Raw genomic sequence first — 25,600 nt, 5'->3', positions numbered from 1 at the left:
GTTGAATTTAAAAGGGAGTCCCGAACGGGGAACTCTTTCTCTCCATTGTAGAGTGATGGGTCTATAATCAGATATGAAATCACTGATGGTATTTACTCGGATATCTCCTAGAAGATCCATTAGTTGTTCATGCACCATAAAGCGATCCAGTGTTTTTGCCACATATGCAGATCCCGATCTACCATTGTCCTGTGTCGGAGAGATTTTGTGGGGGCAGATATCTACAAAATTATTCTTGATTATGGCATTTTGTATTTCCCCGCTAGAGGATCAAGTTTTCTGTGACAACCCCAAATTTCATCCAAACTAATTGTACAGTTTAGATCTCCTGCGATAATGAGAGTCTGAAGATCCATTATGCCAGATGATATGAATCTATCCCAGAAATTCCCTCTTTCTCTGTAAGGGGCATAAATATTTAAAATATGAATATAACCTGGTATACCACAGATATTTCCCTCCAGAAGGATACTCGCGAAACATTCATAAGCTTTCATGTTGATCCTTCTTGGATCCCATAAGGCCACCAGACCTCCTGAGAGGCCCATAGCAGCTGTTGTAGTTATATGCCAGGTTGGAAACATTTTCCTGAAGTATACAATAGTATCTGGGACATTGTGCATTGTTTCTTGAATGAGGATAATGAGCGGTTGAAGAGATATTAGCAGATTTTTTAGGGCTAGATATTTTGGGGCTGTCCCCAAACCCCAAACATTAAGGGAGATGATGCACATCATTGTAATTCTTTCTTAGGCATCCGTGCTCTAAGGGCATGTGAGGGTGAGATGTTAGCTATGGGAATATCCATAAGAAATCTATCCATGGGAGATGAGAAAGGATTTTTGTTGGGACGACCCCGAAAGTAGCATCTGCCACGGTTTTGTTTCCTACGAACTGTGATATTCCCCGCGGAGTTTGGACTGATATGGGGAGATGAGCTATCCACATGCTTATGGATGGTAAGAGTACGGAGATCAAGAGTCTTTCTTTGTAGTAGTAGGTCTAGGTCACTCCCCACCGAATTTGTCAGCGATGCAGTTGGGGAATTTGGCGGAGTGACATTGAGACACGATCCTTTATCTTTTGATTGACGTCGTGGCGGAGCTGGAGGGGAGATATAAGCTATTTGTGAGGTGGATGGAATATCTGGTCATGGATGGGTGGTTGTCAAAGGAATGGGAATGTCCTGGACATTAACCAGTTCTGGAGGCGGATGAACCATAAATGTTGGTGGGCTATCAGATGACGGAAAATCTGAATTTAACGGAGATGAGGAAATTGTAATAGGTGAGGAGACTATTGATCCAAATGCATGTGGAAGGTGAGAATTCTATTGAGAGTGTGTATCTGTTTGCTGTAGGGGATACTTTTGTGTCAAGGTCTCTTTCCCTTTTTGATTCTGTCGGCCTTTTCGACCCGTTTCCAAGAGTGGTCTCATAGAACCATTATAACATTTTCTGCCATGGAAACGGCCACCCGGTCGTAAAGGGCACTGTTGACACATGTGTATTGTTTTGTGGCAAAAAGAACATGTAAAGGGAACTCCCCAATGTCACCCCAGTGCAGCTCAACGTGGTTGGGAAATCCCCCTCTGTAATCTTTTTCAATGAGAATCCAGGCAACCCTTTTGTCCTGTGCACCCAGACATCGATGATCTATGTATACAAATTTACCGATTTCATTTCCGATCTCATCAGAGCCTGTTTAGTCCATAATTCTAGGGGAAGACTTGGAAATTTTACCCATACCAACTTGTTGGAGGGGGTATTCCGTAAAGGGTTGTACCCAATATGTAGAATTTTTGTAGAATTTTTCTACAAATCAGATAGCTCTGATACCATGTAGAATTTTCTCTACAAATCAACTAGCTCACTGATATCATGTAGAAATTTCACTTGCAGATCAAACTGATATATGCAATGTACTAAAGCATAATACTAGATTTACATCTACCATAAACTTTGCAGAAGCTATTCAACCATGAGCAACATCAAGCATGAACACATATAACTCATAAGAAGGAATCAATCACACATAACACAGAATATATCACTGGGGAAAGCACCAGCATAAAACACCAACTTTGTGTTATCAGTCAAGTGGAGATCCTCAACAACTTACAAAAAGAATCAGCTCAATAGCTATCATGCTCTCTCTGTAATCAGAGGATGAAGATCATAGACTACCTAGACCTCAATATAGAAGCCACAAGTCCTCCAATCTCCTATAATACGTATTTCTCTTGGAAATAGATCCTTCTCCATGCAAGGAATACTTACTAGAAATATCCAAGCATCTGATAGTACACTGTCCCTCATATGATCTCAACTGAGTCTCTGTCTGAACTGACATGCATCAGTTATCCATGAGGGAATGCTCAGTTATCTAAAATAATAGTTGTCACATGCATGCAAGCATTAGCAAACTATATTTCATTATTTTAACAACTTGTTAAAATAATCTAACTGGACTTGACTAAGTTAAACTAAGTCAAGTGATCCTCTCAATAGACGTAGTCTTTAACGCGACTTTTTGAAAGCCTTTCCGGCGATTTTTTCCGGTGAAAATCCGGCAGTGATTTATCGGAATCCAAGTTTGATAGCTAATTTCTGCACAATGAAAGCGTCCCAGGGGTTTTCCAGGGTGCTGAATCCGAATATGCAGTTAAAAAAACCATTTTAACTGCAAAAAATCATGATTTCATCTCAATTTCTTCCGCCGGATTCCGTCACCGGAATCTCAAAAAGTCGCATTATAGACAACTCCCTCTCAATATAGAACTGAACCTTATCTCCTTTAATCAAGGGATAAATTCCTAAATCAAGAGAGAAAATAATTGCATGATCTCACAAAGACTTCTAGTTTAATTTTCCATAACTAATTAACTCATGGAGATTAATTAATTAATATTTTAAACTACTGTTAAGACCAAATTCGTTTTTACTTCCTATAGATAGACGAGGGACTGCTATAAATAGGAAAGGACCCAGAAATTCTATTTTTAGCAGTTTCACCTCTCACCCAAGGTGGCCAATGATCTCACTAGCCACACTGCTATTTTTAAAAGTGCTATCTTTAGCAGATCTTTTTTTAGCACTTTCTAAATTTAGCATTTCTTGTTGCACATTTTTCAACACAATATACCACTTATAGAGAGCCAAGAAACTTTTCCCATGAATCCATGGAATAGCTATAATTTTATTCAAGTCTTCCTGACTAAAGAAGTGGAAACTGTCCATCCCTTCAATAGCTTAACGACTGTAGGCATGTACCCTAACATCAATTTCCACTTCTTCTCTATCCATTTGCATGTATCAGAGTCTTCCATCTCAACAAAATACCATCTACCTACTAGGGCTCTTTTCTGAAGGCTAGTAATTCGGTCAACTAGAGTATTGTTGTCCAAAGCAAGCGTAGGAGGAGAAGTGGTTTTAATGGAGCGGTTTTTGGGACGATGGTGTTGTTGTACGTGACTATCACCCAAAGGATCAAGGGACCTCTCCATGACATCTGGCATAAAACCATCTCCTAAAATAGAACGCCATGCATAGAGAGACCTAGGGCTGTTTTGGCAAGCTTAGATGTCAGCATTGATTTTCTTGGATTCGGCTTCCACAGTGGCACGTATGAGCGCAGAGTTGGCAGAAACATCTGAGGGGTAATTCGCCATCTTATCGGAATTAAATTATGGTGAGTGATATGTCACTCACTGACAATTTTCACACACTTAAGACTTGAAAGATATAGGTGGATAGCGGGACTGATAGAATTAGGTGAACATCCCTCTTGGGAATAACAATCCCGGAGAAACTTGCGATTATGGAAGATTGCACGTACGAACCCTTAAAAGGTGATTTATGGATGGTTGCCGCCAAATACAGATGTGATAGGAATTTTAATTAAAAAAAGGCTGACAATCGGAATAAAACGTTAGATATCCTGAGGTGATCATAAATGAGGATCTAGATAACAGAGCAAGTGACATGTTTATGGCACGAAGTCACGCCGCCAATTAACATCCCATTTTGGAACTTCTATTACATAATTTGACAAAAGGAATGTGTTTTCGGGAGAATCCAAATTTGGCAATATCTGCGAGCGTTGTAAATTGTGGCGGTGACGCGTATTGAGCAGGCGGGATTTCTGCGGGCAAGTGCTATTTCATGGACTATAGCATTATAAATGCACTCTTAAGAGACCTTAAGTACAGTGTTGGGAAGCTGGTTCTGATAGCCGCTTTGGCGGTCAGCGGTGTGCATCATTTCCCGCATACCATCCATACATCACTCATTTTGAATTTGGAAACCCGCCGTCCCATGTCATACCATCGCCCGCATACCATCCATACATCACTCATTTTGAATTTGGAAACCCGCCTAAATACTGACTCGCGCCTTTCTCTGCTCGGCATTTAACGATCCACCGTCCTTCTCATGGCGACGGCCATACCTCTCACACTCATCTACGTCTTCTCCAAGTCCCTACTATTGCTCTTGCGGGAGTCGGAGGAAATAGCCACCGCGGCCGCTATATTCGTCTACGGCCTAATTCCCCAGATATACGCATATGCCGCCAATTTTCCGATCCAGAAGTTCCTGCAGGCTCAGAGCATCGTCATGCCCAGCGCCTTCATATCATTCTGCACGATATTCGTCCACCTGTTGCTCAGCTGGCTCGCCATTTACAAACTCGGCTGGGGAATCTTCGGGGCGGCGTTTGTGCTGAGTCTGTCGTGGTGGATCGTCGTCATTGCTCAGTTTGTATATATCCTAAAAACCCCAAAATGCAAGCACACATGGACAGGCTTCTCACTTCAGGCCTTCTCCGGCCTGCCGTCGTTCTTGAAGCTTTCTATCGCTTCGGCCATCATGTTATGGTAAGATTTACACTCCACCTTCCTACTTATGTTAGCATGAGTCCATTCATTGATCACATTTTTTGGTTTTCTTGAACAGGGTTGTGAATTATGTTATTTTCTAACATTTCTTGATTTTCTTGATTAGGTTTTGTGAATTATGCTATTTTCAACATTGATTTCAGCTTTTGAATTCACGGTTAAAATTTACTGGTTTTATTGATTTAGGTTCATAAATTACGCCATTGCTAGCATTTTAAATATTTTCTTGATTCCTATTTTGAGTTCACATTTCACTGACCGACTGGTTTTCTATGACATTAGTTTGGAGACCTGGTATCTCCAGATATTGGTTCTGTTGGCCGGTCTTCTGGAGAATCCAGAAATTGCATTGGACTCACTATCTATCTGGTATTCTTCCTTTTTAGTTAAATTTCTTTCTATATTTTAAAACAAAATTGCCTTTACCAAATTGGTGCAGATCAATCTACAGACACGATTCTCTTTACCGATCTTTAATAACTTTATCATTACATCATTTTCTTTCTTTACTGTTTAAAGCTTTAAATTTCCTCTCACTGTTTAAAGCTTTAAATTTTTGTGTACAGTATGACAGTATTGGGATTGTTGTTCATGATCTCAGTCGGCTTCAACGCAGCAGCAAGGTCAGTGATCCATGATTCAATCTTCTCCTCTTCACATAAATTTTATGTTGAATACAGTCTTTTGGCATCTGTTAAAGATTTTTTGGGCGAATATACTTGCCATTTTGTTTTGTCCAGTGTTAGAGTAAGCAATGAGCTCGGCGCAGGAAATCCCAGAGCAGCGGCATTTTCAGTGATAGTGGTGACGACAATCTCTTTCATCATCTCGATTATTTTCGCCATTGCCATTCTCTTGCTACGCAACATCATTAGCTATGCATTTACCGAAGGGGAGGAAGTCTCGGATGCTGTGGCAGAACTTTGCCCTTTCTTGGCTGTCTCAGTTATTCTCAATGGCATACAACCCGTGCTTTCAGGTTAATTAAATTTTATTCAAATATATATTTTTTTATTAAATTTTGAGAAAATTACAAGGTTTGGCAGTTTTGGATGCTTTTATGTTTGAAATTACTCTACATAATTTAATTTATAATTGGAATTAATTAATTAATTTTATATATATATATATGAGATAAAGATAAAAGGTTGCTTTATTATAAAACAATATAAGGGTTCGGAGTATGTTTTAAAAGTTTATTTTTTTCAATATAGATTTTGTTGTTTTTACTGATAGTTATAAGTGGTTTGATTTTGATTGTATAAGGATGACAGATTAACCAGCATGTGAGGATAACAATCACTGTCTCCATTACTCATTTGACAACTTATGATAAGTGTTCTTTGTGTAATAAAAAAGGAAAAAAACAACACAATAATAAAATATTGATCATTTTATTTGAATTATAAATTTTGAAAATATTTTAAAATCAATAAACATACCATTAATATCACTTTTGTCGATTAAATTTCAAAATATTTGAAGCTTTGATGTATGTTTCTTGGCTTATCATGCAGGTGTAGCTGTTGGTTGGGGATGGCAAGCTCTTGTGGCTTACATTAATGTGGGTTGCTACTATATTGTTGGGATTCCTACAGGGCTTTTATTGGGTTTTAAATTTGGATTTGGAGTGAAGGTAAGTTTAATAATTATATAAATTTTAAATATATATATATATATATATTTTAAAACTTGGTAGGGCTATATTTTCATGTTGAATATATCACACTTTGATCTAGACAAGAAATTGAACGAATGATTTCACATCAAAAAATATTAACACCTAATCCTAACTAGTAAACATTTATATTTTTCATATTAAATAAATTAATTTAAAAAAATAAAATATTAAAATTATAAATAAAAATTTAATATATATATATATATATTAATTTTTTTAATTAAAAATATCTTTTATTAATCTTATTTCAATTTATTTTTACATATTTATTGTTTGATATAACAGTAATGTTATTATTCATTTAAAAAATTAAATATTATAAAATAAAAAATTAAATGTTTTAAAAATTAAATAATTTTCTTATTTATTTATATTTTTTAAAATAGTTAGTTTAAGTTCTAAAGTGGTTTCAAAATGTACTTTTAAGAAGTGTAAGCATAGCAAGTCATGGCTAGTTCAATTAGCCATTAGAACCAAGATAGAAGTTAGTGAAATGAGTGAGCCATTCTTCCTCAATAAAACGCTCACTTTCAATGCCCTAATGAGAATTCTCTGCCTTGTTCCCTATTTTTTAATTTACTTCTTAGTTTAGATTTATTTTTTAATTTACCAAACACAAATTTTTTGGTATTAGATTTATATTTATGAAAAATAATAATATAGTTTTTATAATTTTAAATTTTAAATTTTATTAAGTATCATACTTAATTCAAATTTATTTACATATTTTTTTAGTAATAATGAGAATATTTGTATTTTATATTTATATTTTTGAAAATGATAATAGCAATTTCTATAAATTTTAATTTTTGAACTTTATTAAGTTAAATAATATTATAATTAATTAAATATCTATATAATATTAAAATTTATTATTATTTTTTTAGCAAAAATGACAATAATTGTATTGATTTCAAATTCTTTGCTAATTTCATAATTTTATATCAAGGTTATAATTCAAATTTGTCATATATTTCAAGGATACCTAGTATAATTTGTATCAAAATTATCCTTTGTTTAGGGACGCTAAACTGAGAGACAAAGAACATGTATTTGGATGTGAAAACATTCCAAAAGGATCCCAAAATAAAGGAAAGAATTCAAAACATCCAACTTATTTGAGAATAAAATCTTTCATTACATTGTACTTTTCGAGATCCATAGGTTTATTTCCCAGATCCATAGGTTTATTCAGATCTAGGGAATTATTTATAGTCAGACCACTTGAGCTAGTAGAATCATTCATGTCCACCAAGATGTTACCAACAAGATTAGTTCCTCAACCTAATGACATATTTCATCCTCCTTTTTAAATAATTCTTAACAAGGTATTCAGTGGAATTGAAACTTAAGGAACAAAGGACGGTGTTAATTAGTCATCTAACTTTTCTCCAAACTTTAGGATGCAACCTTCATTGGCACATTCATTTGCTTCTTTATTTTTCTCATGTAAAACATGGAAATAATTAATTGAAGGGATTTTTTTTGTGACCTTTATAATTTGATTTAATAGATTTTCCAATATCTTATCCCTTGGAAAGGATCCTTTTAACATGTGTTGAATAGTTAGAAGAGAGGGGACATTATTTTCTTTAGCTATAAGGAGGCCTTGTAGAAGACCATAGGCTTCTTCATGATTATTTGTCATCTTTCCTAATCCCCATAACTACTTCAATACTTTAATTCCATTGGGGCCATAGAGTACCCCTCCTCCTCTTGCCACTATTGGATTCATTTTTGAGGCATCGTCAAAGCTAAGGACAAAGCTCGAGAGATGTGCCTTCCAATCCTTGAAGGCTTCCCAAGAGAGGCAAAGTTTCCATTTTTTTGTGATAGATTTTGTAGCAGCCTTGGGGCAAAATTGATTTCCTTTGGAAGGGAGAGCTTTGAAAGCCAAACAAGTTCCAAGGGATCCAAAAGTTGAGGAGAGGATACTTTACAAGGACTTTGGACCCACAATTAGGAGCACAAATGCAAAGCTTTAATTGTTGTCAATTGAGGATGCACTTGAGTATTGTTAAAAATAAATTCGCTCCTTGCTAATCAGAATTAACAACAAATGAACTTGTGTTAGGCTTCCTAAACTGGTTAAAAAAATTGATTTTGAATGAATCGACCTGAGTATTGAAATTTCCGGGAAGAAAAGAGATATTAGAGCGAACATGGCCATATCAGTTAGTTTTTCAAATGGGTGATAATTGTAATCCATACAATTTTTATATAGGAGCACTCCAAAAAAATGTGTTGGATATATTCTTCACTGTTCTTGCATAATTAGCATCGAGAAGGGCCATGGATTCCCTTTTTCTGAAGATTTTATGTGGTCAAAATCTACTTATGCACCAATAACCAACAAAAGAAATTAATCTTGGGAAGGCTATTAGGATGCCAATTTTTTTCACAACAACATGATTTTGGAGGAGAACCACGTGAGAAAAGAAAATCCCAAACTGTATACACCGAATTATCCCATCCTTGTTCGTTAGGAACATCATGACTCCAATGGGAACATCTAGCGAGAGCATTACAAAGTTTATGAGCAACATGGACCAGGTTGGGGGGTTATGAAATCAAATTTTCTGCCACACCACTTTCCTCTACCATCCTAAGAAGAAATATCGGCGAAGGAGAATTTCCAATTTGCAACAAATACATTCTTGAGTGACATCGAGTCTCTATCCTTTTCTAAAGGAGAATTGTTCATAATCCTTTCTTCACATATATTAATACTTTCTCCATTATTAGGATTCCAAAAAAAATCCCTAATTTCATAATGGGAGTTGAATTCACACTATAGATCCGAGAAGGGAGACAACCAAGCAGGAATCACACCCAAAAGGGAAGTATTTTGAGCACAACACCACCTTCCACCATTCATCTTTTAGGGAGAGAAAGCATGGACAATTTTAGCTCCAATTTCTTTATTCATGAGCACTAGATCTCTAATATTGAGCCCCTCGTGTGCTTAGGTTGTTGAACAGTGGCCCATTTTACTAGATGAAACATTTTAGTGTTGGTTATACCTCCTTCCCATAGGAATTTCAAAAAAAAAAATTAGCCACTAAAGAGATGATATTTTGAGGATCCAAGAGCGCATAACACTGATAGAGGGGTAGTGTTGAAAGAACAACCTTAACCAAGACTATACGATTAATAAAATTTAACGAACATGATCCCCATTGAGAAAACTTTGATTTGAATTTTGAAACTATACTCACCAAAGTCTACACATAGTGTCATTTTAGGCATATAAGGATGCCAAGATATTTAAACACTTTCCGAGTTTCCATATGTTGAAATCCTAGAACCTTGCAATCTGCATTTATTTTCTAACACTAATATTCAAAGAATAGATATGTGATTTCCTAGAGTTTATCATGCCCCTTGAGGCCTCCAAAAAATGGTCTAAGATTGACTTAAACCTTCTGGCCATAATGGTAGAATCTCCTCCCATACATAAAGTGTCATCTACAAATTGTGAAGAATTTATAATCTTAATTTCCCTTGCAAATTGAATTCCTAGAAGCCTTTCACTTCTTCTCTCAAAATCCAATCTCGAAATTAGATAATCTGCAACTATGATATATAAAAAATGGGAGATAGGGCAGCCTTGGTGGAGGCCCCTTGAAAGTTTGAAAAATCTAGAATATTTTCCATTAACGAATGGCAAGATCCAAGGAGCTTAAATGCATAGAGATATCCAGTGAATAAATTTGCTATCAAAACCAAATTTTGAGAATACCTTAAAGAGAAAGCTATGGTGCATTTTATCAAAGGAATTTACAATATCTAACTTGATACTTTCATTTATCACCCCTTTTTTGGATGGAATGTATTGCTTCTTGAACCAAAATAATATTGTCAAAGTTTTTTCTTTAAAAGACAAATCCTATGTTTTCTGAAATAATTTTTGGAAGGAGAAGTTTGAGCCTTACAACCAAGATCTTGGAAATGACTTTGTAAGATACACTGTAGAGTAAAGTAGGCCCGAACTATACAAATGATGATGGATTAATAGTCTCTTTCACTAAAAATAGGTTGAGAGGCCATTAAGTCTCGAAGATTTATTTTGATTGAAAGAAAAACGTATGCTCTTGATCTCCTCCTTTGTAATATCCTTTTGTAAGGAATTGTTATCTTCTTACGAAATTATTTCTAAAACATTATCCAACATAATCTCCTTTAAGTCTGCATTTGTGAGGTCCATCACGCTATAGAACTTGTGAAAATGATAAATTTCCTCATCTTGGATTAGTCCAAAATCATTGATTTTGTTCCCTCTCATTGTGATCTCTTTGATTTTGTTCTTCAAAGTTCAATTTTGAGCTCAATTATGAAAGACTTTAGAATTTATATTTCCTTCCTGAAGCGAGAAGTCACAATATTTGAGCCTCCAAAATTCCTCATCTTCTTTCAAAGCAGAGTGAGAGGCTTCAAATTTTTTATTTTCTTTCATAATAATTTCTTGAGTAATTAATCCATGCTCCATAACTCTTTGAAGAGATTCCAGATTAATTTGTAGTTGGGTAATCAAAGCTTGCCTAATTTCCTTTTGTCTTTTAGCCCATGTCTTTATTGCCTCTTTGAAATTTTAACTTTTTTTCTCACAAATGTGAATTGGGATTCTTGTAATCCATTGCCTCCAAACTTGTTTGATCAAATCATAGAAACCCTTTGATCCAATCCAAATCAGGAATAACTTGAAGGGGAGAGGACCATAATTACCTTTGTCCTATATTTCTAACAAGATAGGTAAGTTGCATCATGGGAGAATTTTGAAAGAGAACAATAAGTCTTTCTCCAAGAAGGAATCAATAATAAAGAAATGATCAAGACAAGCAACAATGCGACCAAGGATTGATTGCTTATTGCTCAAAGTGAACTTATTTAAATAATTTATATCAAGGAGATTTAGCTTCCTATTTAAATCTTCCATATTTTCTTGGATCTAATCTTTGAATTTATCTCTTCCTTATTTTTGTTTGCTAAGTTGTGTGAGTCCTAAGATGACTGCATGCTTAACCTTTGGCTTGAGAAACCACGATCTAGGGGCATCTAATCTGTCAAAATCAATCGAGGATCACACCCAGCTTGGGCTACACTAGCCCTTAACATGATTGGATTTTTTCCCATTGAGTTTCAAACCAATGACCTTCACATCACAAAGATCTCTAATAGTACACACCATCATTGTCTATTCTATGCCCCATGGGCTTATCTCCTTTTTTTGCCAAGAATAAAAGGGTCATATTAAAGTCGCTCCTAAATATATTGTGTTAGCCAAAACCCAGACTCCCAAATCCATAAGGGATGAACAACACATGATCATTTTCGTGAAATGAATAGGCATATATACGGAAACTGGGCATATACGGAAGATGTGCGCATATACGGAAACTGGGCATATACGGAAGATGTGCGCATATACGGAAGATGTGTGCATATACGGAAACTGGGCATATACGGAAGATGTGCGCATATACGGAAACTGGGCATATACGGAAGGTGTGTGTATATACGGAAACTTGGCATATACGGAAGGTGTGTGCATATACGGAAACTGGGCATATACGGAAGATGTGCGCATATACGGAAACTGGGCATATACGGAAGATGTGCGCATATACGGAAACTGGGCATATACGGAAGATGTGTGCATATACGGAAACTGGGCATATACGGAAGATGTGCGCATATACGGAAACTGGGCATATACGGAAGATGTGTGCATATACGGAAACTGGGCATATACGGAAGATGTGTGCATATACGGAAGATGTGCGCATATACGGAAACTGGGCATATACGGAAGATGTGGGCATATACGGAAGATGTGTGCATATACGGAAACTGGGCATATACAGAAGATGTGCGCATATACGGAAACTGGGCATATACGGAAGATGTGTGCATATACGGAAACTGGGCATATACGGAAGATGTGTGCATATACGGAAACTGGGCATATACGGAAGATGTGCGCATGTGGGTATTTAGGCATGCTGGGGCGACGCATTAAGTTGACCACTTGCAAGTGCCCAATATTTCTATATTCCTCCGATCTCATGCGCTTATGGCAGAAAAATCCAGCCGGTGGGCAATGGGAGCTTCTGACTCTACACAGCTTACAGTTTTCATCATATAAGGTGGCAGCGGCCCACCACGAGGTATAGCTACTTCATTCGATGAAAACTGTAAGCCGTGTGGAGTGAAAAAATCCCATTGCCCACCAGCGGGGATTTTCTTGTCATAACCGCAAGAAAACAGAGGAAGGCACCCCATTAAAATTATTGCCAGAGAAGACACATAACAGAAATACTTGACTTTTGTAAACCATAGATTTATCTTCTGCACTACCATGCTTAATACCCAATGGCGCAATCGCAATATATTTTTCTTGAATAACCAGCATTCTGGTTTCCGTGTTATAACTTGCCAGCATAGACCGACTCCTTGAGGAGTAGAAGACTGGGTTGTTGTCTGCGCCGGAACGAAGTGATCGTCCGGATAATTTGCAGTTGATTTCTGATCATTGCCTTACAGTCGTAGGGATATAAATGACATCATGTTCCTGATTATAGACGGTTGAAACTAGTTTATGAAACACCCATTTACCTATTCAAAAAGATCACCAAGGGTTGGTAAAATCACTGTACTCAGCTCCTAATCATTTTTTTCCAAAACATTAGATTATAAAAATTATGAAACGACTATTGTTTATTCAAAAATTGCGTTGAGGGTTGTGATTATAAAATTTCCAAAACATTAAATTATAAAAATTATGAAACTACTATTTGTTTATTCAAAAATTGCGTTGAGGGTTGTGATTATAAAATCACTATGTTCAGCACTTTATAATTTAAATTATGAAATGGCTATTTGTTTATTCAAAAATTGCATTAAGATTCTAAAATCAATGTTGTCAATTCCTTATCATTTCTTTCCAAAACATTAAATTATAAAAATTATGAAACGACTATTTGTTTATTTAGAATTTGCGTTGAGGGCTGTGATTATAAAATCACTATGTTCAGCTCTTTATCATTTCTCTTCAAAACTTTAGTTTATGGTACATCTAATTTAGAGTACTGTTTACATGATTTTTTTCCAAGACTGAGTTTTTCCAAGAATGGAGGATCCTTTAGCGCATAGCCAAAGTTGGTAGAATAACCAAACACGACAATTGACATATACGGAGGGAGACAACCAATCACATATCACCAAGCGGTCTCCATTGGACACATCGACCCACAGATCGACCCCAAGGGAGGTATGGAGGTCATGAAAATGAAAGTGTCAAGAGAAAGGGCATTGGATACGTCAGCACCAACAGGCAACAATGATGGCCAATGGGGAGTGTTTCGGGCGGTCCCCATGGGACATGTCAACTCGGAAGGCAAACCCCGATGAGTTTGTTAACATGCACAAGAGGGAAGTGCGTGGATAAGGAAGATGTGCGCATATACGGAAACTGGGCATATACGGAAGATGTGTGCATATACGGAAACTGGGCATATACAGAAGATGTGCACATATACGGAAACTGGGCATATACGGAAGATGGCATATACGGAAGATGTGCGCATATACGGAAACTGGGCATATACGGAAGATGTGTGCATATACGAAAACTGGGCATATACGGAAGATGTGTGCATATACAGAAACTGGGCATATACGGAAGATGTGGGCATATACGGAAACTGGGCATATACGGAAGATGTGCGCATATACAGAAGATGTGCGCATATACGGAAACTGGGCATATACAGAAGATGTGTGCATATATGGACACTGGGCATATACGGAAGATGTGTGCATATACGGAAACTGGGCATATACGGAAGATGTGCGCATATACGGAAGATGTGTGCATATACGGAAACTGGGCGTATACGGAAGATGTGTGCATATACGGAAACTGGGTGTATATGGAAACTGGGCATATACGGAAACTGGGCATATACGGAAGATGTGAGCATATACGGAAACTGGGCATATACGGAAGATGTGCGCATATACGGAAACTGGGCATATACGAAAGATGTGCGCATATACGGAAACTGGGCATATACGGAAACTGGGCATATACGGAAGATGTGGGCATATACGGAAGATGTGCACATATACGGAAACTGGGCATATACGGAAGATGTGCGCATATATGGAAGATTTGCGCATATACGGAAACTGGGCATATACGGAAGATGTGCGCATATACGGAAACTGGGCATATACGGAAGATGTGTGCATATACGGAAACTGGGCATATACGGAAGGTGTGTGCATATACGGAAACTGGGCATATACGGAAACTGGACATATACAGAAGATGTGCGCATATACGGAAACTGGGCATATACGAAAGATGTGTGCATATACGGAAATTGGGCATATACGGAAGATGTGCGCACATCTTCCGTATATGCCTAGTTTCCGTATATGCGCACATCTTCCGTATATGCCCAGTTTCCGTATATGCGCACATCTTCCATATATGCCCAGTTTCCGTATATGCACACATCTTCCGTATATGCCCAGTTTCCGTATATGCGCACATCTTCCGTATATGCCCACATCTTCCGTATATGCCCAGTTTCCGTATATGCGCACATCTTCCGTATATGCCCAGTTTCCGTATATGCTCACATCTTCCGTATATGCCCAGTTTCTGTATATGCACACATCTTCCGTATATGCCCAGTTTCCGTATATGCGCACATCTTCCGTATATGCCCAGTTTCCGTATACGCTCAGTTTCCGTATATGCACACATCTTCCGTATACGCCCAGTTTCCGTATATGCACACATCTTCCGTATATGCGCACATCTTCCGTATATGCCCAGTTTCCGTATATGCGCACATCTTCCGTATATGCCCAATTTCCGTATATGCGCACATCTTCCGTATATGCTCAGTTTCCGTATATGCCCACATCTTCCGTATATGCCCAGTTTCCGTATATGCCCAGTTTCCAGTTTCCGTATATGCACACATCTTCCGTATATGCCCAGTTTCCGTATATGCGCACATCTTCCGTATATGCCCAGTTTTCGTATATGCCCAATTTCCGTATATGCACACATCTTCCGTATATGCCCAGTTTCTGTATATGCACACATCTTCCGTATATGCCCAGTTTCCGTATATGCGCACATCTTCCGTATATGCCCAGTTTCCGTATATGCGCACATCTTCTATATATGCCCAGTTTCCGTATATGCACACATCTTCCATATATGCCCAGTTTCCGTATATGCGCACATCTTCCGTATATGCCCAGTTTCCGTATATGCACACATCTTCCGTATATGCCCAGTTTCCGTATATGCGCACACATCTTCCGTAAATGCCCAGTTTCCGTATATGCACACATCTTCCGTATATGCCCACATCTTCCGTATATGCCCAGTTTTCGTATATGCGCACATCTTCCGTATATGCCCAGTTTCCGTATATGCGCACATCTTCCGTATATGCCCAGTTTCTGTATATGCGCACATCTTCCGTATATGCCCAGTTTCCGTATATGCGCACATCTTCCGTATATGCCCAGTTTTCGTATATGCGCACATCTTCCATATATGCACACATCTTCCGTATATGCCCAGGTTCCGTATATGCGCACATCTTCCGTATATGCACCATGTTCCTTTCACCATAAATCCAATGTATGATACTAATTACCAATTAGAATGATATCATAATAGTCAATTGATTCATATGCAACAAACACCATTAGCCTCTATCATGCAAAGCATAACTTATACTAGTTAATGATACCAATTCTCAATGCATAATCTCATACTCAAATATTGACTTGAGTATACTCCCCTTGTGGTCATGCTCCCTCTTTGTGTTAGGAATAAGACCTCTTTGTGTTAGGTCCCTTTTGTTGGCACCTTTCCTGTTATCCACCATAAGACCGAGTCATGGCGAGCATTGGCTTAGGCCCTAGGCACTAAGCCCTTTTAAGTCCTATAGGAGGCCTTTTTCCTTTGTTAATGGCTCCACGTCATTGGTCACGTTTTTAGGCGAATGACCACCCATCAACCCAAAGGACGAAGCTCCCTATTTGATAGCCCCTTTGTTTATTATGTGTTTCACTCCTTCCTTTCTACGCGAAACAATCCAAGGAGCTAGTGCTTAGATGCTCCTAGAGCCTTTGCGACTCTTTTCTCTATGCCCAAGATATTATTTCTATGTGAAACAAGTCGAGGGTAGTGTCCAGGTGCTAAGCTCGAAACTCCCTTATCCACGCACTTCCCTCTTGTGCATGTTAACAAACTCATCGGGGTTTGCCTTCCGAGTTGACATGTCCCATGGGGACCGCCCGAAACGCTCCCCATTGGCCATCATTGTTGCCTGTTGGTGCTGACGTATCCCAATGCCCTTTCTCTTGACACTTTCATTTTCATGACCTCCATACCTCCCTTGGGGTCGATCTGTGGGTCGATGTGTCCAATGGAGACCGCTTGGTGATATGTGATTGGTTGTCTCCCTCCGTATATGTCAATTGTCGTGTTTGGTTATTCTACCAACTTTGGCTATGCGCTAAAGGATCCTCCATTCTTGGAAAAACTCAGTCTTGGAAAAAAATCATGTAAACAGTACTCTAAATTAAATGTACCATAAACTAAAGTTTTGAAGAGAAATGATAAAGAGCTGAACATAGTGATTTTATAATCACAGCCCTCAACGCAAATTCTAAATAAACAAATAGTCGTTTCATAATTTTTATAATTTAATGTTTTGGAAAGAAATGATAAGGAATTGACAACATTGATTTTAGAATCTTAATGCAATTTTTGAATAAACAAATAGCCATTTCATAATTTAAATTATAAAGCGCTGAACATAGTGATTTTATAATCACAACCCTCAACGCAATTTTTGAATAAACAAATAGTAGTTTCATAATTTTTATAATTTAATGTTTTGGAAATTTTATAATCACAACCCTCAACGCAATTTTTGAATAAACAATAGTCGTTTCATAATTTTTATAATCTAATGTTTTGGAAAAAAATGATTAGGAGCTGAGTACAGTGATTTTACCAACCCTTGGTGATCTTTTTGAATAGGTAAATGGGTGTTTCATAAACTAGTTTCAACCGTCTATAATCAGGAACATGATGTCATTTATATCCCTACGACTGTAAGGCAATGATTAGAAATCAACTGCAAATTATCTGGACGATCACTTCGTTCCGGCGCAGACAACAGCCCAGTCTTCTACTCCTCAAGGAGTCGGTCTATGCTGGCAAGTTATAACACGAAAACTAGAATGCTGGTTATTCAAGAAAAATATATTGCGATTGCGCCATTGGGTATTAAGCATGGTAGTGCAGAAGATAAATCTATGGTTTACAAAAGTCAAGTATTTTTGTTATGTGTCTTCTCTAACAATAATTTTAATGGGGTGCCTTCCTCTGTTTTCTTGCGGTTATGACAAGAAAATCCCTGCTGGTGGGCAATGGGATTTTTTCACTCCACACGGCTTACAGTTTTCATCGAATGAAGTAGCTATACCTCATGGTGAGACACTTTCATACTCTGTCCGAAATTATCCTGCTTATGACAAAGTGATGTATTTGATTATGGAGGCCTTTCGACAATGGAAGAATTACATTCTGGGGAAGGAAATGGTCATCCACACATACCAACAACCCCTGCAGTTCGTAGAGACACAAGGGAAGTTGGAGAACGATCGTCATCAGAAATGGTCCACATATTTGCAACAATTCCATTTGAACATTAATTATAAGAAGGGAACAACAACAATTTTGCAAACTTCGTCAGCTAACCACCGACAATGGAGCTGACCACTGTGCTTGAAACTTGTGGGAATGATACTGTGGGGTGGTCGCATCTTTACAAGAGCTATCCAAAATTTGGCAACACACACCAGACACTTCTGGAAGGAAAGAAATTTCCAAAATTTCACCTCCAGGATTCATTTTTAAGCCACCTGGGACACTTTGTGTTCCTTCAAGAGAGCGTGCCAAGATGATTTGGGAGGCACACTACAGCCGGGGTGTTGGACATTTCGGGGTAGAGATAATTATGGTAGTGCTATGGAAGTATTTTTATTAGCCGAAGCTTCAACATGATGTTGGAAAGTACATGAGATGCTGCATTACTCACACTATTTCTAAAGCAAACATCAAGAAGAAAGGCTTATATACTCCTCTTCCTAGTCCTAGTTGACCTTGGGAGTCCATCTCCATGGATTACATGTCAGGCCTTCTTTCTACTAAGCATGGAAATGACTACATTTTCGTGGTCATCGACAAATTCTCTAAGATGGCCATTTTGGTGGCCTACAAGAAGAGTATCATAATAGAAGCCACCACTAATCTCTTCTTTGAACGAGTGTGGGTACATTTTGGGATCCCACAGTCCATTCTCTCAGATTGGGAGAGCAGGTTCCTAAGTACATTTTGGTCAAGTCTCTGTTCGATGTTGTTTACCAAGCTCACTAAGTCCACAAATTTCCACCCCCATACTGATGGCCAAATAGAGGTTGTCAACAACAAGATCATAAACATTTTGTGTATGTACAATTTGAAGCATCCAAGAACATGGGATGAAAGCCTCACCTATGTCCAACAAAACTACAACATAGCTCTTTATAGCTCAACTGGTGACAACCCCTTTCAGGTGGGGTTGGGATTATAGCCACTGTGTCCAATTGATGTGGCCATACCATTTGCAACTACTTAGGCATATTCAACTCATGTCCAGTCTGAAGCTCACAGGGCTAACAACTTCATTGAGCAAATTCATCACATCCACCAACAAGTCCACGAAATCTTGGACAAAGCCAATGCTAAACACAAGTACCGTCATGATCAACATTAGGTGCCACACAAGTTCCAGGTGGGTGACCAATTTTGGTTACATTTGTAGAAGGAACGCCTTTCTTGGTCCCACCACAAGCTTCGCCTGCTACAATATAGACCTTACACCATCACTAAGGTTGTAGGGAATAATGCTTTCGAGCTCAGAATTCCACCAATCCTTAGACTGCACCCAATGTTCAATGTGGACCACCTTTGACAATACTTTCCACCATTACTACACACATATACATTGTTGAACAGCTCACACCAACAGAGTTAAACCGAGACTGCATGGAAAAAGCCACAATTGATTGGATCATGGACACGCAAATCAAGAAAAATCACCAGCAGAAGATCCAATTGTATCATGTTTTCAAAGCTAACTAACTCCTACACCAAGGTAAGTGGCTTATTAGGGACCAAGTTTAGCAAAATTTTTCCCATTTCATGAAGGCACTCAACGCAATGGGTACCATTGCTTCCTTTGGGGGGGGGGATTGATCTAGGTGGATATGGGTGGCCACCCACCTATTCCACTTGGGTGACCATTGTTGTTTCCTTTCAGTTTCCTTAGTTGTAACACAACTTACTATTTTTGGAAGTTTTTTGGGTCCTAAAATTCCAGAACCATTTTGAGGGACTAAAAACCGTTTTTAGGGTAAATAGAGAGACTGAAAAAGCTCTAAATTGATTGGCTTAATTATTTTTCGACTTCCTCTTTGCGATCCTTGAAAATAGCTATTATGATAACCAAATGGAGATTGTATCTCAATGTTACGACCACGAGAATTTGATGTACCAATTTACTCAAACTAGGCCCACAGTTTTGGTGCTTCATCTCCTAGGGTTAGGTTTTTGGATTTTTATGGTCTTCCATTGTTTCTAAATAATAAATAGGCCTTTGAGCCTCATTGTAACATAGTTCAGAGGCATGTAGCCGCCACATCTCTTCTAAGAGATAAGCTACCATCGCTCAGGCTAGTTTATTTCCATTTATGTATGTAAACATATTTCAGTTGTTTGATATTAATGAAATGAAGTCTTATTTCTACTGCATCTCTATGTTTATGTGTATATCTATATTTTGTTGCATTTTTGCATAAGTCTAGGTAACTCTTAAGCTTGAATCTTCAAATCTTGATTTTGGGACAAATCCTTTTGTCACAATCTTTGCTTCGTTCTTCCACTTCTTCTCCCTTTGTTTCCAAAGCCATTGAAAATTGTCAACACGTACCTGCAATCGTCACTAGGAGGCAATCGAAGAACAACTTTTGAGAAGAATGTTAGCTCCCTCTTGATTTTTGCCTTCTTGAATCACCTTCATCCACAATGTCATCATGATGTCATATCTTCCTTACATGAGCTCAGATCTCTATCTGCAGTGGAAACGACCAATTCAAGATTTTGTTGCAGTGGAAACTTAGATTAATAACATTATTATTTATTCTTTGCAATTTACCATATTAAATAGTAAATATACATAGTTCTAATTATACAAGTAACTTGTTGCATCATATTGATAATTAAGTATATCTAAGCCAAATGGAATTTGAAGCTTTGATTTCATTAACAATATTTAAATTATGGTTGTTTTTTTCTTTTAACTTATCATTTTTATAAAATAATTAAGATGTGATATTTTCAAATTTATCAATATATTTATATTTTACTTATTTTTTACAATTTATAGAAAGTCAAATATTAATCTTAAATTAATAATGAGTTAATATTTTTCATATATAGTTTTACATATATGAATAACTTTGTTATATTATGTTGATTAGTATATTTAAAACAAATAAAACTTTCATTAAAATATCATATGATTGATTTTTTTTGGAAAGCATTTGAATTTGGGCTATTTTTTAATTTTTTTATAAAAATAAAATATTTATATGAATAATAAAATATCAATTTATCAAATTTGTCGGTAAATTTAAATTTATAAATAATAAGTATTTTTAAAACTAATTAATAGTTAGTATATATTTATTTATTAAATAATTTTTTTTAAAAATATTTTACGCACATTATTTTGATTATGTCAATTAGCACCATTTATATGTAATGTAATATTAAATATATATGTGTGTTTTATATAATAATGTTATTATGATTCGTTACCGTAAATTGAAATTAAAAAAAAAAAAAATCTATTTATCAAATATATTAAAAACTAATTAAAAAATATTTATTTACCACACATTAAAAACTACTAACTAGTCTGACGTGATCGATGATCAGTGCTTGAGAACAAGAATGAAGTAGGGTTCACAACAATAATAAAGTATGAGGAATATGCCATGGATCTCATGAGATATATATTTTAATATAGGTGGAGTAGAGCTTGTTATATATTAAAAATAATCATGAATTTAAAAAAAAATATTAATTTTAAAATTATAAAAAATATAAATATTTATTAATTGATTTGATGGAAGTACTATTGTTGGTGTTAAATTGGTGGCCGTCTATAGATACTTAGTGATATTATATATATATTTTTAACTTTATTTTTTATAAATAATAATTTTTATTCTAACAATTATATTTAAAACTTCACGAAATTAATTACATCTTATGCATTTATAAATTGAAACAAGTGAATTTAAATTTTAAAAAATAAAGAATTGAGTTTTAATTTTCAGAATATTTAATTTAATATTATAATTTTGAAAAGTTGTATCAAACTTTATAGATTTAAAAAAAAAAAACCATAAATTAATTACAATATAACACCCTTTTTTTGACATGTATAAAAATAAATATCTTTAATTTGCCTCTTCCACATGTAAAAAAAACAGAAAAATGAAGTGAGAATTAAAATACTTTTTAAATTAAATTAGAAAAACTATAAGAAAGCGTCATATACCTTACAATAAATAAATACTTAAACCGTATGATTTATTCAAAGTAAAATGTTTATTAGCATTTTTCTTTACAAAAAGTTATTAAAGAATAGCTATATTATTGTTATATTATATAATAATATTAATAAATATTTATTTTATAATGATCACTTTAATGGTATATATTTAATTCAAATTTATTATTACAATATATTTCATTAGTAAAAGGTAATAAAATACTTTATGCATTAAAATTAAAATGAGAATTAATTTATTATTGTTTTTTAATTATTTAAAAATTCAACTGCGAAACTTCCGTGCAATGACCCACCCTCTGTCCAAAGTAATAAACTAAACGACCCAAGTCAGGAAAGCAGTCCAAACTCCAAATACAATAAGCCAAGCCTAAAACGCTTTTATGTTCATATGTGTATTACACATGACATTATAACTATTCACAAATTTAAGGTATCATTTCAAATTTCCCATCCTATTCTCCATCAAATTTAACCTCTGTATTTTACTTCCATTGAAAAAAAGTCGAAATTTGCAACAGCCCTTCTCCTATTAGCTATTAAATGGGAGAGAAGAGACCCTCGAAGCGTTACACAGCGAAACAAAATAATCAATTGCATCGCCTGTCATCCGAACGATATCCATATTGGCCCAGAAATCCCCAGCCCAACATCCTACAATAACACAACAAACTACAAGTACGCTAAACCGTATGCTCCTCTTCTTCCACTCCCGCCAGAAGTAAACGATATTACTAAGCGAAACAATTTGCTTGTTTTATGATGTCAAAAACCATTTCAGTATTCGAGATCAAATAACTTGAGCAGATTTACTGCAGTAACTGTCTACAATATACTCTCACGTTTGAGACACGATAATGTTGAAACTGGTAAGTAATGGTACAATATAAAACCATTGCCAAAGTGCCAGAGTTGCCCACCATAAAACACTACACTACACAGACAGAAATTTGTGTCTGTGCACCGATCTGCCTATCATGAAGCGAATAGCTTCATCCAAACATCTTTTCATATTCTACTACAATCTGCACAGGTTCTACAGTCATCACTCTTCGTTCCACAAAAATATATGATATAAATATACAGACTATATAGAAATCTATGAGCTACAACATATACGGAAATTAAGCCTCAACTGTAACAGATATTCAAGAAACTGATGAAGATAATAATAAAGACTTTACCTCCCTAAGAATCCTCCAAAGTGTTTGCTCGGCAGGTCTCATGGAGACTCCGCCCCACCTGCATTCAAAACCAATCCAGACATCGCCTATATAGGCCATTCCAGAGCTTCCGCAACTTGTCCAGTGGGTATCACGTGGGTGTTCCCTGGGCATATTCCCGATTTCAAAAGCATTCAGACGATATTGACTGATAAAGCAGGGAGGAAGTGGAGGGCAGTGAATAGGAGAGAAAGGCGCGAGTCAGTATTTAGGCGGGTTTCCAAATTCAAAATGAGTGATGTATGGATGGTATGCGGGCGATGGTATGACATGGGACGGCGGGTTTCCAAATTCAAAATGAGTGATGTATGGATGGTATGCGGGTGGATGAATGCGAATGAGAATACATACGGAATCAGAATTCGTTCGCCGGAGAAATGATGCACACCGCTGACCGCCAAAACCGATGTCAGAACCGCTTCCCAACACTGTACTTAAAGTCTCTTAAGAATACATTTATAATGCTATAGTCCATGAAATAGCACTTGCCATTTCTGCGAGTCTTGAGAAATGTGGAGGTGACGCATTAGGGGCAGGCGAAATTTATGATGTTGGGAGACAGGTATGGATGGGATTCCAAAAAGTCCGCTACTGGAAAAATGACAGCCAGCCAGAAAACACTTCCATCGACGGAATGGCTAGCAGGGGCGACCAGAGAGAGGGTGGCGGACTGTGGCGCATCAACTGTGTCACAGTGTGTGATATGGTAGAAAGGCCGAGGACCTGGAGCAACCTGTGTTTAAATAATAAAAACAGTTTACAGGCCTTCTTCGCCACTCACTGGCTTTAATGGCCTGTTCAGTAAGAAAAAATTTGGAATTTTTATCCCCCTATGTTCAGACAACAACAATAGCAATCATTACGGACAAACCACATATCACAAAATCGAAAACCACACTGTTTGCAGGGTCTACATATGATTACGAAGTTGGATATATGGAACCAATTCGGAAATTGCCAGTTAAATAATTTACTGGATAGGCTGAATGCCAGTAATTCCGATAGGCATTTTTTGAGCTTTTGTGAACCCCACTGCATATGGTTGTATGGGGGAACGTTATACCCGCAAACAGTTGTTAAATTGTCGTCTAAACAGGTTCTGACTGAGATTTATGACTTATGTAGATAAGGGAGAAAAAACCAGCCAAACATAGGAGGGGAGAACAGCTTGTTCACAAATAACTAGCCTAAATAGGGATGTAACAATTTTGTAGCACCCAAACAAAGAGCTTACTTTGAGTATTTAAACCGATAAGTTTTAACATATTCTATATCATAGGCATTCAAATAGTCCAGATAAAGATACATAACTTTCCAAGACCGAAATTGTGTTGTATTTCTTTTGGTCCATGCATCCTCAACGGCTCACCCAGTCTTTACCCAGAATTCCATTCGGCATGTTAATTGCACCATCTATCCACGAGCCAGCAAAATTTTAATAAAAACCCAGTGGTCGCTGTCACAATCCTGGAAGAGGAAACTGGAAGAGGAAACTGATAGCCTAGTGGCCAAGCTTAAGAAAAGCACCAAAAACTGAGCGAAAGGCTTAAGATTTGGCCCATTCTGTTCTGAATCGATGGAATTGGCCGAATCTCTACTGGATCAACTACTTAATCGACAGAATCTACTTAATGTCTCAGCTAACAAGGATTTTAGCTACGCGAAGGAGCGAGTCGATGAAATGGACGAGGAGAAGATTAGGAGCTTCCAGCATGTCCGAAACATTGCAACTTCCTTGTAAAACAATCTGATCTTCAGGTAAAAGCGATCTCGATCTTTCAAATCTCTAGGTGAACAAAAATTAATAGAACCCGTTTAGAACCCGTTCAGTTCCATAATAAGGTTCACGACCCTTCACTTGCTCCACACGATAAGCTTACAAAACCTGCAAAACTCAACGAGGAGAATTATCATTACATATCATTACAACTACGATATGCAATTTTAATGTTTTAGCTCAAAGTTCTTTTCATAGGGTAGAACATTCAGTTATTGCAATCTTACAATCAATTGAATAACATCAAACGAGTTTGCATTATTTTAACGTTCACATGAGAAGGTGATTTGT

At 36.8% G+C, this 25,600-nt stretch overlaps 1 protein-coding gene across 1 annotated transcript; it reads left to right on the top strand.

The window, feature by feature from the left end:
- Positions 1 to 4,420: 4,420 nt before the first annotated feature.
- On the top strand, positions 4,421 to 24,501 carry LOC149196195 (protein DETOXIFICATION 40-like). Its single transcript, XM_089408218.1, has 8 exons — positions 4,421 to 4,876; positions 5,180 to 5,266; positions 5,464 to 5,520; positions 5,638 to 5,876; positions 6,415 to 6,533; positions 23,091 to 23,178; positions 24,003 to 24,094; positions 24,373 to 24,501. The coding sequence occupies exons 1-8, from the start codon at positions 4,434 to 4,436 to the stop codon at positions 24,499 to 24,501; spliced, it is 1,254 nt and encodes a 417-aa protein (XP_089264344.1). The 5' UTR covers positions 4,421 to 4,433.
- The last annotated feature ends 1,099 nt before the right edge of the window (positions 24,502 to 25,600 follow it).

This window comes from Pinus tabuliformis, chromosome 2_2, assembly GCF_031772625.1.
Source record: "Pinus tabuliformis cultivar Carrire ecotype Pingquan chromosome 2_2, CPIR1, whole genome shotgun sequence".
NCBI lineage: Eukaryota > Viridiplantae > Streptophyta > Pinopsida > Pinales > Pinaceae > Pinus > Pinus tabuliformis.
Note: the sequence above shows the minus strand (reverse complement) of the source record. Positions and strands in the feature narration are given on the sequence as shown.